This window comes from Triturus cristatus, chromosome 11, assembly GCF_964204655.1.
Source record: "Triturus cristatus chromosome 11, aTriCri1.1, whole genome shotgun sequence".
In the NCBI taxonomy this organism is placed as follows: domain Eukaryota; kingdom Metazoa; phylum Chordata; class Amphibia; order Caudata; family Salamandridae; genus Triturus; species Triturus cristatus.
The window spans coordinates 276,105,303-276,123,428 of NC_140594.1; the positions used below are offsets into that span (position 1 = coordinate 276,105,303).

The window sequence follows — 18,126 nt, forward strand, 5'->3', positions numbered from 1 at the left end:
TCCTACCTCACAGCTAAGGCCTGGAACGACCCCCCCCCCTTCCATCTTTGGCAAAACCCCACACTGCCCCAGTTCAGGAAGGACCTAAAGACCTGGCTCTTTGAATGACCCCAGCACTCAACAAAGCTGCAACCCCCCCTCCCCCAGCGCCTTTAGACCCTCACGTGTGAGTGGTTGCGCTATACAAACCCCCGATTGATTGATGCCCTGAAACTCGGCACTGTAGGTCACTAACAAATCATTACTGACTTTAGTCTATGAGCGCTAGTTGGATTTCATACCGCACAACACCCATTCATCTGCAAACCACTAAATCCATCACCATCAATGGCACAACAAAGCAGAAACCTCAAGTCCACAAGCAAGAGTACTAGCTAGTGCATGTCTGAAAGTTCACACTGCACTGGCAGCTGTGCCATTCTCCCCTTTGCTGAACTATCTAAATAACCAACTCTTTTCACATAGAAGACTTAACCATTGCGATCCCACTGGTGATTCTTGTGCATTTTCGATGCTAGTGACACAAAGCAAAACACTTTGATGGACGGGAGGTGTACTAAAAGTATATGTCACTCTATAGCAGACATGGACTACTGCAGCCTCAGCCAGCTGCTGTAGTTGGTGTTAAGTGAAAATATAATGGCAGCCACAGACATTGTCATCTACATCCCTTTTAAACAAGGATGGGACTGTCTTTGATTAAAATCCATTTGGACTTCCATAATCCGGGTCCTTCACTTCCCCGGGGGTGTATGCTCTATATTTGAACTTAAATGTTGTGTGCCCAGAGACTAAGGGAGGTGGTAAAAAAGGTGTTTTCTACAAAGACATGTTACATAGAAGTACAAGGTGGTAGTCTAATAACATTCCAGCTTCTTTCCAACTAGTGCTCTGCCTCAAGAAACCCCACAGTAGTTTAACCCCATTTCTGTTTTCTGGCATCACTATAAACTCCACACAAAGCAATGCCTTAAGACAAAAGACCAACCAAAACCAGTTCTACTACTTGATAGCTCTGCCTGCAGATATGAACTGAGCCAGAGTGCTTGGCCCAGGATAAACAATCAATATTCTGAGACCTCCAGCCCTGTGCTCACCAAAGAACTGTCAGGAAATCCCAAGCAGCCCACTAAGGCAGTCTGTCATGCTTCCCCATGAATCTACGTTTTCTTTACCCGTTAGTGCCTACACTCTTCATTTATGACAATCCCGAAAAAATCCATTCTTTGGTTGGTTAGGGTTATTTCTTTTATCTGGCACCCCAACATAAATAGACCCTGCTTTCAGCGAATACCCCCCATTTTAGATAACTGCTGTTTTTGTTGAGTCAGAATCTGCCAGGAGCAGGAGCTAATTCTTAAAAAGCAGTCCTTCGACACTCCTGACCAATTATCAGGTACTATGTGTGAAGGACCTCTCCAGAACAAAGGGCTTGGTGCTACTGTGAGGATCTTCAGGAGTAGGTTTTTGAGTCAAGTGTATCAAGGGGAGAGCAGACAAGAAGTCCGTGGTGCAGGTGTGCTTGCGAAAGAGTGTGATTTACAACCTCTCATGCAGGTAATCCAGCTACAATTTGAGGTCAACCCGTTCCTTTTGAATAGTGAATAAGCGATTTACACCCAGGTTAGTAGTTGGGCAATCGTGCTTCTCATCTGAATCATACCCATCAGCCGTCGAGTCCTTCCTTCTGTGCAGTCATTTTGAGTACTGTTGCTTTTGTGCAGCTGAACTAGACCGAGGGGCTGGTTGAGAGTGAGGTTATTTCAAAGGGCAGTTGTGGCTTACGGGAGGTATAGGGCATAGAGTTTGTTTAATAAAGATAGCAGGATGCATTTCGGATTTCCATAGTTTGGCATTGCACATGATGTAGGATGAGGACCGCTTCCTCAGACAGTGGAGGTGTAACACCTGCATTGATGAAGGGTGGAGATCCAGAAACTGAAGTGAGGAGGATGGGCAGGGATACCTTTAGAAATTCCACAAAGTCTTTGTTAGCTAGAAGCTGCGGATTAGCTATTCCTGAGCACAGTCATTGGGCAGATGATAATGGAGAAGAGGGGGATTGCAGTATCTGTTGTTCAGAATGCGCAAGTTTCTAGGTCAGGCCTTACCTTTAGTCTATTCATGGCTACTGCTTTGGACAGGTTGATGATAGTGAAAAAATGCACACAAAGAATATCGGGCATTTTTCTGATTAAAGCTTTGCAACTGTTAAAAAACATGCATGTGTTCACTGACTTTTGCCTTCTCTGTCATATTTCCAGACAATTTAATTTCATCATGTTTCCAGACAACTTAATCACAGTTATTGCTCCAGATAAATGCACAATTAAAAATGGAACCGCCAAGCATCACTGAAATAGATACGCAGTCTACACTTGCAATACAGAAATTACATATGCAATGTTTCAGATTAAATGCACAAGTATGGTATCCCCACAAATTAGGTCAGAGCTTGATGTGTGCAAAGCAGCCTCTCTTCCTAGGGACTTTCCTTTCAGTGCAATGGGTTCTCCTTACCAGATGCGGCATACAGCCTGGTTCAATCGAGAAGTCAACTTAACTTCAAAAAGTGTTAGTCTCACTGCTGAGTGAGACTTGAGGCCTGTAGGAGCGAATAGATCTAAAACCCTTCTCCAGACTTGGACAATAAAGAGCTTTCCTCTAAAGAGAAAAAAGTCACACCTGGAACTGTTAAATTGTGTCCTTCTCACAGAAGCATAGCTTACTGTCGGTGGCAATGTCACTACTTTCTTTCAGTTAAATTATTTGTCCAGAAAAACAGCCTCTGGGCAGTGAAACTTTATTTTTTGGGCAGCCATCTCACTTACATTAGTGACTATCTGCAATACTGTAGTAATCTGAGCAGAGGATGAGGCACTGTTGTAGCTTCATATTTTTGTGCCTTTAGGCCCGATTATGTTCATCTACTTACTCTCCCCACCACTTCCAAGATTGAGGTCTATGGGAGTTTCTGGCCATGCTCTGTCTTGCTAAATGTATTGCCAGAGATTTAGTAGTACAGAAGCAATGCCCACTTAGCATGAGACTCCCACAAGCTGCAGGTGAGCCACTTCCCTGCAGACCAGGTTCATGAGACCTGGTACAGAGAACGGACAGGCGAATTTGGGGTACCCCAGAGGAATGAATAGCTATGGGCTACACTTTCATGCCAAGTCCACTAACTTGTTTTGTTAAATGGTGCCAGATATAGGCTGGATGGGTTCCATATCTCTCGTCCTTTAGTCACACTTTTGTTTGTTCACAACCAATGGAGGCATCAATGCTCGGTTGGGATTCAGAAATCAACTGACACATTTTGTTACTGTAATGGGTGTCCAGAGCGGTTTGCTGGGGCACAAGCTCGGAGCAGATAGGCCCTCCGTCAGGTAAGCCCTGGAGCATTGCCAGTCGCCCAGAAATTGGGCTTTGAACTTTCTCCAGGAGGCTTGTTTTCGTCTAGACTGCAAGGATCCCCAGACTATGTGGCCTTGCATTATTTGACCCACTTTAAAATAAAGGTCCAAGGGCATCCAGCACCCTGCGTGCATAAAATATGCATTTTCCTTCTCCTGGTGGCAATTAGTGCTATGCCAAGAAATACACGAAGGTTAAATGGGAGTCTCATTTTTGCACCCTGCACTCACCCACATGTATGAATGCCTGAACTCCAAATTTCAGAGTATGCACGCAGCAAACAAGGATCCTGCTGACAGTTTCCGCTCACTTCCTAATTGGCGAGTGCAGTCACCAATCATGCCAAACACCTGCCTGTTTCCTAGCAGGATGCCTTGTAGGGATGACGGGGTGGTCAGTTGTGGGTAGTAGTCAACTACTGCAGTGCTTGGCTTTACCCAAGGATTTGACTAATACATGCCTCAACATACTGGGCGAACTGATTAAAACAAAATGCGGTTCACAGAGGAATTATTTAAAACATATTTCACTGAATGCCTTTACATAGCATATATGCTAATAAAAGTATTTATGATAATCTGCTCCTGAATGGATAGAAGATAGGTGCTCATGATTTGTTCCTTTGGTAAAATGTTCGTCAATGCATTGTAGAAATTATGTTCTAAATAACTCACAAAGCACCGCTGTTTTGTATCAAAGTAAGTACCCTTGGTTCCTGATCAAGTTATCTGGTTAACCCTTGTGTTAGATTGCGACAGCATTTTGGGGTTCTGAAAGGTTAAAGCGTGTTTAGTAAGTTCAAGTAAACTTTTTAAATATTCAGTAATGCAATAAAACTAGAGGATGGAGGAGTGCGGCACATAAACATACTTGCAACAGCAGGGAACAGAGATGATAATTCGGGAATCCAGTCTCAGGGAAATAGGAGATTAAGCTAATGGAAGTTGAATGGAGGGGGGGGGGGACAGGTTGGGAATGAAAATCTTATGAAAGTAGAAAATATGCACAGGACAAACGCATGTGTTCTGAACTCTGGTGTCATAACAGGAAGGGAAGAAGGGCTTGTAGTGTAGAAGGGATCATTTTAGAGGTGGGCGAGACATTGAAAGCTCGAACCAGATGTCTGGCTCTCACTCAGCTCAAAGATACCTTGGACCCTTGAGTTCAAATCAAGTGAAGCTTTTATATGGCTTTTGCCTGCGACCCAGGCTGTGGCGTCATGCTTGCACAATGCAAGACATAGCATTAATCTTTAACGGAAAAAGAACATGGTAGCAATCTAGTTACGGAGTTGTACAATGTGAAACTATAAAAACTGGGATGAATCCCGGCTTCTCTGCTTTTTTTTTTTTTTTAAACAGTTTTTATTTGGTACAAAACATTTTTCTGTACAATAGACATTGAGACCCTGGATTACTCGGATTGTCGTTTTTTCGTTCGTGACATGGTAACTTATACATTGTCGAACATGGGATGTCTTTACAGTTAGGAACATTTTCGGGTCAGTCACTGTTCTCCACCAATGAATCATCAGACGGTCTTGTACATATGTTGCCTCGAAAGGCGTTCCTTTTTCCCCACGCCCGCTCCCAGTTTTTTGGGGCACCCTCTATGCATGTACACCGCTCTTTCAGCCACCATCACCATATCCATATCATTACTCCAATCCCTTACTGGGGGCGTATTCCGTGCCCCCATTGTTTTGCGATGTTCCTCTTGGCTACAGTCATACCTAGTGTCGCCCAGGTTTGTGCGGCACCGTTGAGATCTGTGGCTTCCCATATATTCAATAGGCATCTCTTAGGCTCCAGAGGTACCGGGACCCACTTACTGTCGTTATTGTGGACATAACCGCCTCCCAGTATGCCTCTATTCCTGGACATTCCCATAGTGTATGATAAAATGTGCCTGTTGCTCCACATTGCCGTAGGCAGAGCTTACTATCTGACCGCACCATTTTATATAGTGTAGCTCTAGTGTAATCTATCCGGTGTAGCACTTATGTTGGACTAGACATAGTTATGAAGGAATTGCCACTTCCCTTGGAGACGCCAGTGCCTCTTGCCAGTCCATTTAGTCTAATTCTCCCACCTCTTTCTGCCATTTCTCCTGTAGGGCTTGCGTGGGGTCGGGGAGATTCTCAATACGTTTATGATACATTAGAGATGTGGCTTTTTTGTGTAAGTGTTCCGCCAATAGTCTGTCTTCCAAAGTAAAAGTCTCTGGGAGGGCGGTGTCAGGCGGGATGGCTGTCTCCAATGCGTGCCTGATTTGGAGATAACAAAACATTTCTGTAGAGGCCATTTCGTATTGGTCTTGAAGTTGGGCGAATGGGATTACTTTTCCCTTGGCCCATAGATCTCTCACCCGCAAAATTCCTATGGCATCCCATTGCCTGAACCCTTTACTGTTTCATAAGGTGCCTAGCATGTCAGCATCCCAGGGGTGTTACTTGGGTGATCTTTTTGTGCCATCCGAGCTTTCTGTGCACTGCATGCCAGACCTGTATTGTATGTTTTGTTGGCCCTGCCATAACCGTCTTGTGCTTAGTATTGTAGTGCTCGGTTAAGCCCTTCTACACCTAGTGTAAGTCTATTGAGGTGATTGGCTGGGTCAGCATGTGGGATATGGATCTGATGATTTATAACAATTAGTTGGGATGCCCAATAGTATTTGATATTTATTAATTTATAAAGCGCCTGAATCACCCCCAAAGGGATATCTCCACGCTGTGGATGAGCTGCAGCAGGCAGAGAGGAGAGATGTATATTTGGTAGCGCGATACCCCCGTCGTACCATGTTCGAAATATTTGGTCATTGCTATCCGGGCCGGTTTCCCATTCCAGAGGAGTTTCCTCACCTCTGACTCTATAGCCCGGAAGTAGGCCGGTGGGACAAAGAATTGGGTGTTTTGTAGGGCATAGAGGAATCGGGGGGAGTGCCATCATTTTGAAGAGCGCTGCTCTTCCCAGGAGCGTCAAGGGCAGGGATTGCCAATGTTTAGTGTCTATGCGCAATCTCTTAAGGGCTTCTTGCAGATTGAGGGTCATGAAGTCCTCCTGGTCAAAAGTGATGTGGATCCCGAGGTATTTGAAACTGTCACCACGCAGGCTTTAGGTAATTTCGGGAGCGGACCGTACAGAACATATAGTATGGATTTGCTCCAGTTGATGGTATATCCTGAGGGTTTCCCGTAAGCGTCGCAAATATGCAGGGTGCGATGCAATGAACGGCTGGGGGAGGCCATGTATAACAGGATATTATCTGCATATATGGATATGCAAACCTCGCAGCTCTCCGTCCAGCGGAGCCTGCGCACAACCGGATCCTGCCTTATCCATGCTGCCAAAGGTTCCAACACCAGGGCGAAAAGCAGTGGCGACAATGGGCAACCCTATCTTGTACCCCGCCCTAACGGAAATTCTTTGGATATGTGCCCATTCGCTACTACATGTGCAAAGGGTTTCCTGTACAGCAATCTCACCCATGAGCAAAACCTAGGTCAAAGCCCAACCTTAAGAGCACTGCAAATAGGAATGGCCACTCCGTGTCGAAGGCCATACGAGCGTCTAGGGATAGTGTTACGGCCTCCTCTCGTACTGTGTGTTTGCGTCCTAGTTCGTTCTGGAGTTGTCGTAAATTCAAGGCCTTGTTCCTGCCTGGCATGAACCCCGACTGGTCGGGGTGTATCAATTTGGTTAGGTGGGGCGTCAGTCTATTCGCTAACACTTTGGCCAAAATGTTGGCTTCTGCGTTGATTATGGAGATGGGTCTGTAGGATGCACAGTCGCGGGCTGGTTTCCCCGGCTTGTGTATGGCTACGATCGTTGATGTTCTCTGATCTTTAGGGAGTTCTCCTCTTTCTAAGCTTGCATTGTATATTTTTAACAGATAAGGGGTGATTATAGTCGCACTTTTCTTATAGAGCTCAATAGGGATGCCATTTGGGCCCAGAGTCTTCCCCGAGTGTATGTTTCCTATCGCTCTCATCAACTCATCAGAAGTAAGTTCGGACTCCAGTAAGTTTGTGTCTTACGTGAGTGTGGGAAGCGGATATCTCGGAGAAACACCTCCTCCTGCTGTATTGTGGTTGCTGGAGTGTACACCTCAGTGTAGTGGTGCGCTAGCGTATCTACTATGGTTTGGGGGTCCGTTACTACGTTGCCTGTTGAAAGTTGGAGTTCTGCCACCCATTGACTTGCCCGCTCCTGTTTATCTAGCCACGCCAGCAGCTTGCCAGCCTTATCACCCACTTCATATATGGTGCGACACATGGCTGTTGGTCGGCATTTTGCGTCTTCCCATAGGTATGTCTTATATTCTTGTTGTTTGAGTTGTCAAGGGAGTGTTGTGTTTCTAGTGTTTGGAGTTCGTGTTCGAGTGTCGATAATGTTTTTGTCTTTTCCCGTTGATGGTCGGTGAGGAGGGAGATGGCGTGCCCACATAGTACCGTCTTGTATGCCTCCCATAAGATGAGGGGCGAGGAAACCGACAGTACATTATCAACAAAATAGTGTTTTGTAGCTGCGGTCAGGCCTTTCCAGATTTTTTTTTTTTTTTATGTAGCCAGGGTAGATCGAAATTATATACGGCGTTGCGCGGAGGTGTACCGGGTATATTTGGCTAGTATAGGGGAATGGTCTGAAATTCCCCGTGGCAAGTGTGTGAGGTCTATGAATTTCCCCACGTTGTCCACAGACATCAGTATATAATCTATTCTACAAAGACTTATGTGCCCCTGAGTGGTACGTATATTGTCGTGCCTGCGGGAAATGGGTACAAAAGGGAGTGGTGATGGACGGAGCATCAAAACCAATCAAACACTCACACCCGGGTTTGATCCATCACCGTTCTTTAGCCCACTCTGCCACCCCAGTTCAGACATGGCCATATGCAAATCAGTCTGACCCTGTGCCTCATGGGAACAGTCCAGCCCGAACTGCCAAGCCATGCCTTCCCTGGACCGGAAACAAGCTTCCTAGGACCGGTTTCTAGCATTTCAGCCGTCTTCAGCCAGGCTTGCTTGAATCCAGTGGCAAAGTGAGCAAGGGACTCACGTCTGAGCATACCCTGCCAACTTATGGCAAACAAAGCGGTACAAAAGGGAGTGGTGATGGACGAAGCATCAGAACCAATCAAACACTCACACCCAGTCAACAGATCTGGGTTTGATCCATCACCGTTCTTTAGCCCACTCTGCCACCCCAGTTCAGACATGGCCATATGCAAATCAGTCTGACCCTGTGCCTCATGGGAACAGTCCAGCCCGAACTGCCAAGCCATGCCTTTCCTGGACCGGAAACAAGCTTCCTAGGACCGGTGTCTGGCATTTCAGCCGTCTTCAGCCAAAAACTGCCAGAAACCGGTCCTAGGAAGCTTGTTTCCGGTCCAGGGAAGGCATGGCTTGGCAGTTCGGGCTGGACTGTTCCCATGAGGCACAGGGTCAGACTGATTTGCATATGGCCATGTCTGAACTGGGGTGGCAGAGTGGGCTAAAGAACGGTGATGGATCAAACCCAGATCTGTTGACTGGGTGTGAGTGTTTGATTGGTTCTGATGCTCCGTCCATCACCACCCCCTTTTGTACTGCGGGTAATGGGAGCGCCATACATCCACCAGTCCTATTGTCTCAAGCAAGTCTGTGAGAATGGAGTGAGTGCCGTGTTGTTGTCAAGGGGGCGTACGGTCTAACTTATCGTTAAGAGTCATATTAAAGTCACCTCCCAAGATAAGTTCTCCCTCCAGAAGTCGGAGCAGAAAAGCGCTGACCGGCTTCTCTGCTTGATCAAACTGTGTGATCCTAGGTGAATATTTTATTTTCTTATTTCATCGACACTCCTTTTTAGGTTTCGCTTGCACTGCTCGTGCTGGGTTTTTGAAATCTCTTGTAATTACTAGATCTTAAAATGGGGAGCTTATTAGTTCCCATGGCCGAATTACTGTGTTCATTCGCTTTTGTGTGGAACTTTTTTTGTTAACTCCCCTTGGCTGTACGCATTGCCAACACTTTTAAAGCTGTTCACACTGTTTAGGCCCCATTTACTGTCAAGATAAGATCTCTTCCCACAGAAAAGGCACAAGCAGACAACTTCTAACATTATGCGGGAGTGCTTGCTTTTTAGTACTTAGTTGTGTAAATCAAAAGCTTTAGCCTTAGAACGTTTGTGGCATTTCCTATTCATGCCTCAGTACCTTTCTTTGCACTTGGTAGGCATTATCAGGTTGATTTTTTCAACGTAATCTATTTGGTCATTATGATCAAATTCTAAATGCTGAAATAAACATTGTACGTTATAAATAAAGTTAATATCCAAGATTAATGCTAAATGTTACTACTAAACAGGTAGCCACAAGTACAGTTACCTTGCAGACAACAAGGTCATTATTTGAATTGTGCAGCAAGTGCAGTAGCACCGGGCCCAAAAGTTGTCAGAACTCATCTTAACTCATAATATTGCTATATTTGACTGCTAAACAGGCAGTCACAATTGCAGTTACCTTGCAGTTAAAAGGGACTTAATTAGAATGGTGCAGCAGGTGCAGTGGCACCAGGGCCAAAAGCTCTAGGCACCCCACTAAACACCTAATTTTGCTGTATTTTACTACTAAACAGGCAGTCATAATTGCAGTTACCTTGCAGTTGAAAGGGTCTTGATTTAAATAGTGCAGCAGGTGCAGTGGCATCGGGGCCAAAAGTTGTCATAACTCCACTAAACACCAGGGGCCTCATGTAGGTAGCCCAATACCGGTCGGTAACGGCTGATTTTCGGTAAATATACCGTTACCGACCGGTATTTAGGCTTTTGATATGTAGGGGGATCATTTCTGTATTCGGTAATTTTACCGAATCGGTAATTTTACCGAATCGGTAATTTTACCGAATCGGTAATTTTACCGATTCGGTAAATACCGAATACAGAAATTAGATGTAGGGGGAGTGTGTGGTGGGTGTGGGGATTCGTTATTTACCACCAACTGAAAGTTGGTGGTAAATGACGAATGTCTCAGTTAAGGCATTATTTGGCCCTTAGATGTGTGCAATGTGGCAGACACACATGCCCTCAGGGCATGTATGTGTGCCACATGTGCACACATGCAGGAATCAGGGGTGCAACAGGGTGTCAATGTGACACCCTGCCACCCTTGATTGAGCTCCCCCCATTACCGATTCGGTATTTACCGATTCGGTAATGGTAACTGGCTTCCCATTGATTCCTATGGGCCTCCTGGCCCATAGGAATCAATGAGATACAGGTTACCATTACCGAATCGGTAAATACCGATTCTAAAATACCGACACTTACCGAATCGGTATTTTTTTACCTACATTACATTTACTGATTCATAAATACCGAATCGGTAAAATTCGGTATTTAAGAATCGGTAAATGTAATTTACCTACATATGGCCCTAAATCTTGCTATGTTATACTAAACAGTCACAAGTGCAGTTACTTAGCAGGCGCTAGGGTCATGATTCTATAGTGCAGCAGGTGCAGTGACACCGAGACCAAAAGCTCCAGGCACCCCATTAAACACCGATTATTGCTATATTTTACTGCTAAACAGGCAGTCAAAAGTGAAGTTATCTTGCAGGTAACAGGGTCAATATTTGAATGGTGAAGTAGCATCGGGCCACATGTTGTCAGAACTCTTCTAACCACCAAATATTGCTATATTTTACAACTAAACAGGCAGTCCCAAACGCAGTTATCTTGCAGGCATGATTTGAATTGTGTAGCAGGTGCAGTGGCACCGAAACCAAAAGTTATCAGAACTCCTCTAAACACATACTATTGCTATTATATCAGTTAATTCTATTATTTCCCACCTTCATTTCATTTTTCTAAATGTTTCTATTACTTACCTGCACTCTACCACTCGTAACAGCACAATATTTTGCCTTTTTTTTACATAAACAAGTCATAACACCTTAACAGACTTTCCGTTATTTATATTGTACAACTACTGAGCAAGCTACAACCTACAACAAAAACTGCTTATTATTAAATCACATTGGCAAAACCTGATGCATTTACCAATTTTTGTTTTCATTATCACATGCAAGCACTTAAATACATGTGTTCAGGATAAGCGTTGTAGAAAAACATTGTTTGATTTAACAGAATCTAGTCCACATATAGAGTATACACGACAACAGACTTGGCTTTTAGTTCCCTAATGGCATCGTCATCAGGGTGAGGGCAGGCATGAACTTTTTAAGTTCATGTTCAAAAACTATCACTTTTAATAAATGCCTCTCGACCTCGAAACAGATGTTTCAAGGTATAAAGCTCCCGGATTTTAAAGAAATAGAACTTATTCAAAATTTAAAAAAAAAAAAAAAGTGTATCATAATTTCATATGACATTTGTAACACGATTTACATGCAAACATTTTCAGGGTTCGACTCGTGTCCAGACGGCTCTCCCTGCTAAGTGTGGTGGCTCGCCCATCTCTATATTATTGTGACATGCTGTGATTATATAGTTATGTACTTTACATTGTGCTTGTAGTAATATTCAATTGCTCCGTTTGTTTTTTCTTTCTTTTTTTTATAAAAACATTCTATTGGGGATGGTGATGTGTGTAGCAGGTGGATATGTTGATATACAATGTGCAGTTTCTCTTAATTATTAGTGTTGTCCACCTTAAAAGAAAAGCGGAATCGTGGTGTTCTTTGTAGAAACCTGTCAATTGAATTGTTGGGGCGCTGTTGGACGGCGAGTTGGTGGAGGAGTCACTACCATCCCGGTGTTGTAGTCCTGAATACAACTTTGTAAACAACTCAAAACCTGCAGTGTCCTTTCTATACGAATGCAAATGCACACACTATTAGTACTGCGACACTGTGCAATGTCTCATTCTGGGCCATATATATCTGTATACTCTTTTTATTCCCCAAACTTGCAGAGATGCATAAGCACCACAAACATACGAACTGATAAACACGGTGCACGTGTGCATAGCTCTGTTTGCACATTCAAAGTAGACCTGCAAACCCTTATACGTTTTTTTTTCCACTTTGAAGTTGGACACGAGGCGAAATAGAAACAATCTATAGCAGTACTCACTTTTGATTATCTTTATCACCCCTGGGCTCCTCTCTACGCCGCCCGCTGTTCTGTAAAACCATCTTTGCTTTACCCGCCAAATCTATCAGCTTCTGTCATTACTTCATCACGTGGGCACTACCGGGTCTCACATAAACCAATCAAGCGACTGAATGTATAATCTGCGTCAGTTGTGAGTGTAAGGTGACCTACGATTGGAACACCGAGAGCACTTCAGCCAATCATAGTGAGACGCAGAGAATTGGGAAGTGCTCATTTGCTATGAGATCCGCACATGCCCCTGTCTAAGTCGTCTTGTTTGTTACAGTTTCTTCTGTGTTTGTTGGCAGGTTTAGCTCGTCTGCCGGATCGGAGTTCACTCGTATGATACCTGTCCGTAACACTTTTTTATTGGTCTGGCAGGATAGGAGGCACAAAGGAAGGAGGGTGACGGGGTGAGCGCCCTTGGCGGTGAAGAGCGAGCGCTGTTTGGCTTCTGTCACGGTCTGTTTATGATTGATACCTGAAGAGGACGTTTTGGTTGCTGTCCACGTTCCTGGTGCTTAGCCTAAAGCGTGACCGTCTAATGGGAGCGCCTGGGTCCTGCAGGATATGAAGTCGCAATTCTCTAAGGCACTTCTAGCGTTGGTTGAAACGTTATGTTACATTTGTAATGTGCCACTGACCTGATTCTATGTTCAGATGGGAGAGGATTCTACTATTAGACCGGAGGCTTGAATATGAAGAATAGACGTTTAGATCAAAGGAAAAAGCAGTTTCCATCCATATTTTTTATAAAGGATACTGCTCATGCAATGAACCAGAGCTCCCACGCAGGTTAACACTGACCAGAGAGCTTTATGTTAGAATCGATTTGTAGCAGTTAGCACAAAAAAATCTATAACGCCATTTAGGGTTGGTCTCTGACTTGGGAGGTACTGGGACATTTTTGTTTCCTTCAAATATTTTTGTGTATCATTTCATTTACTAGTAAATCTTTGCTTCTTTACGTTCCTGATTTGACTTTCAAGTTATTAAACCTATTTAAAGTGTATTCGGAGCTGCTGATGTCCGCCACCTCCCGCAGTAAGCCTAAACTCCACTAAAGTGGGGGTAGGGTGTATGTGGTCATTTTATTGAACATATTTTATTTTATTTTTATTTGTTTTAAAAGTTTTATATAGCGCTAGCTTGACCCGTAGGTATCAGAGCGCTTTACATACATTGATTTTAATTTGTTGCGAGCGGTGTTGAAGGAAGGAGGTGAACCATTTTAGTACTGTGCCATAGATGCCGGAGCGCTTCGACATGGTCTCCAGAAGCGCTGGATGATTTACTGTGTCGAATGCCGCAGATAGGTCAATAAGGATGAGTAGGCAGGCATCACCTTCATCTAAAGCCTTGTGAATATTGTCAGGGACGTTGAGCATAGCTGTTTCCGTGCTACAGCCTTTCCTGAATCCTGATTGAAAGGTGTCGAGGAGGTTGAACTCATCAATGTGTTTGTTGAGTTGGTGGAGAACGCATTTCTCCAATGTTTTTGCAAGGAATGGGAAGTTGGAGATAGGTCTGAGGTTGTTGAGATCATTAGGGTCAGCCCCATGTTTTTTGAGAATGGGTGTGATTTGTCCAAGTTGAAGGGAGTCTGGGACACAGCCTGAGGTGAGAGAGGCATTGATGATTTTTGTCCAGAAAGGGGAAATAGTGTTGTTAAGTTCTTTTATGATTGTGGATGGGATGGGGTCCATAGTGTGGGAGGAAGGTTTTAGGTTAGAAATTATACTGAAGACCTCATTATCCGACATTAGCTCAAAGTCGGACCAATGCGCATTGATTTTTAGCTGGAGGCAGACCTGATTGTCCTTGGTAAGAACTCTTTCTGAATGATCAGGGGTGGTTAGAGTGGGGCAGGTTAACAGGGAAGGAGGGTTAGAGGTTTGGATGAAGGACTGATACATATTCGAGACTTTATTAGTGAAGAAGGTGGCAATTTCTTCACAACGCTCATTGGTGGCTTTGATTTCTTGAGAGGAAGTGTAGTTAATTTGGCTTTTGACTATGTTGAAGAGTTCTCTCGGTCTGTTTTTGCCAGATCTAGTTGACTGCGGAAGAAAGACCCCTTTTCCCTGCAAATGTGTTTTTTGTATGCTTGCCGAGCAGATCTAAGTAGCGCTAGGTGTAAGTTTGAGGGGTTTAGTTTCCAAGGCCTTTCCGTTTGTCTGAGTTGACGCCTTTCCTCATTCAGATCCACGTTAAACCAGGGTTTAGATTTGGTTTGCCTCAATTGTTTGAGAGGAGCTACTTGGGCTAGAACCTCTGTCATTTTTGAGTTAGTGTGTAGTGAGGTCATCGGCTGTCGATGATGAGGGTTGGAGTTGAAGATGGGCATGGATCTTGGATTTGAGTTCGGATAAAAGGATTGCTTTGATATTTCTGGTCCAGTGTTTAGGTTTGTCATCACAAATAGGTTGGTGGAAGACAAGTGCATCAATCTTGAACAGAATGAGGTTGTGGTCGTACCAGTCAATGGGAGTAATCGCTGTCAGAGAGACCAGATCATTGTTAGTAATGATCGCATCCAGTGTTGCACCTTTGATGTGAGTTGGTTTATTGCAGAGTTGTTTGAGGTTATATATTTCAAGTAGGTTGGATAGGTTCTGGGCAGTGGAGTCTTCTGGGTCGTTCCAGTGGATATTGAGGTCACCCAGGAACACGTCTTTAGTGTCTGTCATGGAGAACCGTGATATTAGGTCTGTTAGTTCTTCGGGGAAAAGGGTACGCTCTCCAGGAGGATGGTAGATGGTGTAGAATTTGATGATGGGTGAGGTGCCCTTGGCACTGAGTTCAACACCCAGGTATTCAAACGATAGGTATTCTGCAGGTTTAAGTTTGGTAATCTGTATTCCTGCCTTGTGGATGCTGGCTAGTCCCCCCCCTGTTTTGATCGGTCTGTCTTGTCTGATGATGGTGTACCCTGGAGGGGTGAGAATGTCAAGAATGGGTGTGGAGTGGACATTGAGCCAGGATTCAGTGAGGAAAGCGATGTCAATTTCTTCAGCGAGTAGAGCTTCAGCAATGTCTGTGTCGTGTTGTACTGCTGATCTGCAGTTGAGGAGCATGCAAGAGAGAGGACGGGGAGCCTCGATGATGGGGGGAGTAAGGTGGATAGAGGAGTACTGGGCAGGAGGTCTAGGCGAGTGGACATTCTTAGGGATTCTGTTAGTGCCGATAATAACAGGGATGGGGAAAGGGGCTGACTTCCGGCTCAAAGTGAGGTAAGAGTTGTTGATCTCATCAGGTTTCGGTATCGAAAAGGGTTGGCGATCACGGTTGGGTCAAAGTGCCTGACTCGCTGACGAACTGGAGGGACAAGGAGTGCACTGAGGGGCCAAGGGAGCGGTATTGAGTGGGGTGGGAGGAAATCTACCCGGGGAGAGGGAGCACGGCGGCTTGGTCCTGTTGAGAAGATTTTGTTGTAAGTATAGGAAATCAGCAGCAAGGGAGTTAATTTTCAGCTCCATTCTGTTCAGTTGCTGTGCTATTGAGCTGAAAAAGTTTAAGGTTTTAGGCAGGGGCCGAGAATGACTGGGTCTTTGGAGGGAGAGTGAACAGGGGTCGGGGATTGGACAGAGTCAGTGGGGTTAGGAGAGGGGAGAGGTTGGACGCGGGGAGCCGGATTAGTAATGCTCCCATTCAAGGGGTTCAAAGACAGAGTAGAGGGTCTACTGTCCAAGTGAGGAGGGAGAGAAATTCTAGGTACGAAGTCAGATTTCCGGGGAATGTCAATAAGATTAGCGGTGGAGGCAGGTTGTGTATGTGGGTGTGCGACGGCGGAGGGGGAGAGTGTAGTGATAATAGGGGCGAACGAGTTTAAAGGATTGGTGACGACGTTGGCCATGGGGATGTCGCGGGGGTTGTCAGTGAGGTAATCGGTAGAGACCGGTTGTGTCTGTGGATGTGGGACATCGGCGGGGGAGTGTTCAGTGGTAGTAGGGGGGAGAGAGACCACTGGATTGGAGATGACGTTGAACATGGGGGACGTAAGGGTGGGGGGAAAAGGGTCTGTGTTGGAGGAAGTGGTAGTTTGTGAGGGAGGGTACAGATTATCACGGGTCGAGCGGAGAGTGCCTGTGGGGATTTCGGTCACAGGAGGGCAGAGGTTAGAGTCCGAGCTATCAAGATCTAGATCGGTCTTGTGGTGTTTGTTAATTGGGAGTTTGTTGTTCCTAGTGTGCTCAGTAGATGTAATAGTTGTGGGTGTTTGGCGTCGGAGAGTAATGATAGGGGTAGTGTGATTATAGTGAGTGATGGTGGATGTCCATGAGTTGGAGAGAGGTTCTTCAGGGCAGGGAGATGGGATCAGTTCCACGTTATTAGTAAGGGTGATGGTGGGTTGGGGAAATATGGTTTGACGGCTCAGTTGAGTTAACGAGGAAAGAAGTGTGGGGAAGTGGCGGTCAAAAGTGGTGAGGTGCGGGTCGGTGGCCTGTATGAGAATGGTTCCAGTTCTGTAGATGGAGATGGTGAGTTCCCCTTTGAAGGTCGGGGAGATAGAAGTGGAGATTTTTTCACCATAGGGAATGATTGCTGACTTGGCGACGTGAAGAGAGAAGGTGTTTTTCCATTTAGCCGGGCGATTAGTGTAGAAAATGAAGTTAGTTTTCGTGTTGCCGTTGGTCGCTGTGTGGTAGTTATCTACAAGGAGTGTTTCCGGGTGTTGTTTTAGAATACTATGCTTGAAGTTCTTTTTTGCATTACTGGTCATTTTGTCTGGGTAGTTAATGGACCAGGAGTTTGGTCGTAGCGCACAAGATTCGAGTTCCGGGTGGGGTAAGGTGGGCGCATGGTTGAACGGTAGAAATTCCGAGATACAATCAGACTCAGGCCGAAGAAGAAATGCAGAGGCACAGTCCGGAATCAAGCCTGAGGCAGGGAGGTAGTTATCATACAATTTTATGCAGTATATACGCTAAACTTTAAAGTGCCATATTAACTGCAGTGTAAAACATTTCTGCAGTGTATCTCCTAAATCACAAGAGGTCAGGGCCCTACCAACCATGTTTTTACAGTATCTGATGTGCCTTCAGGGGGGTGAGGGTGCAGTGCAGGCCTCTCAAGCCTGGGCGAGAACCGCAAGCGAACTCCAGGTCCTGGACCAAGTCTCGTCTGGCACACCAGCCAGCCGAGCCCTCACCCATCGGCAGTGCCACCTGGGCCACACTCGAAAACAAAGGCCCAACCTCACCTTGAGCCGCAGTCACCACCATCGATCCAGGGATGCGGCGAAAACCAACGACCTGCCGGGGCACCTCTCCTGTCCCTTCTTGAAGCGTCCCGGCCACTGGCAGTGAGTCCACTTTCAGATAGGTTCCCCAGCATGGGTCGAATGTTCCGATATTGGCTCGGGGGTCCAATGTACGGGATACGAGGCCAAACAAGGATTACAGCTCGCTTGAGCAATCCTCAGCCTCGGAGCTCCCTCCTGGAGCTCCTCACCGTCTGGCGGCAATGGTGGATGGGCATTTACTCCATTACATCAACGAGGGAAGGGCAGGCGTCGGTTGCTTCGCCTCAGACTCTGCCGGTTTATCTTCTGCTGCGCCGGCATTAGAGTGAGCAAACTTTGACAATTTAGCCAGGATAGATTGCCTTGATCC

The 18,126-nt window shown here is 45.5% G+C and overlaps 1 protein-coding gene across 1 annotated transcript in view; it reads right to left on the minus strand.

The window, feature by feature from the left end:
* The window catches only part of POLE (DNA polymerase epsilon, catalytic subunit), a 241,781-nt gene extending 229,160 nt beyond the window's left edge, over positions 1–12,621 (minus strand). The window contains exon 1 of the mRNA XM_085636412.1: positions 12,491–12,621. Within this exon, the coding sequence (XP_085492538.1) occupies positions 12,491–12,552 (62 nt within the window). The 5' untranslated portion in view covers positions 12,553–12,621. The remainder of the gene's footprint in view (positions 1–12,490) is intronic.
* Between the last annotated feature and the right edge of the window lie 5,505 nt (positions 12,622–18,126).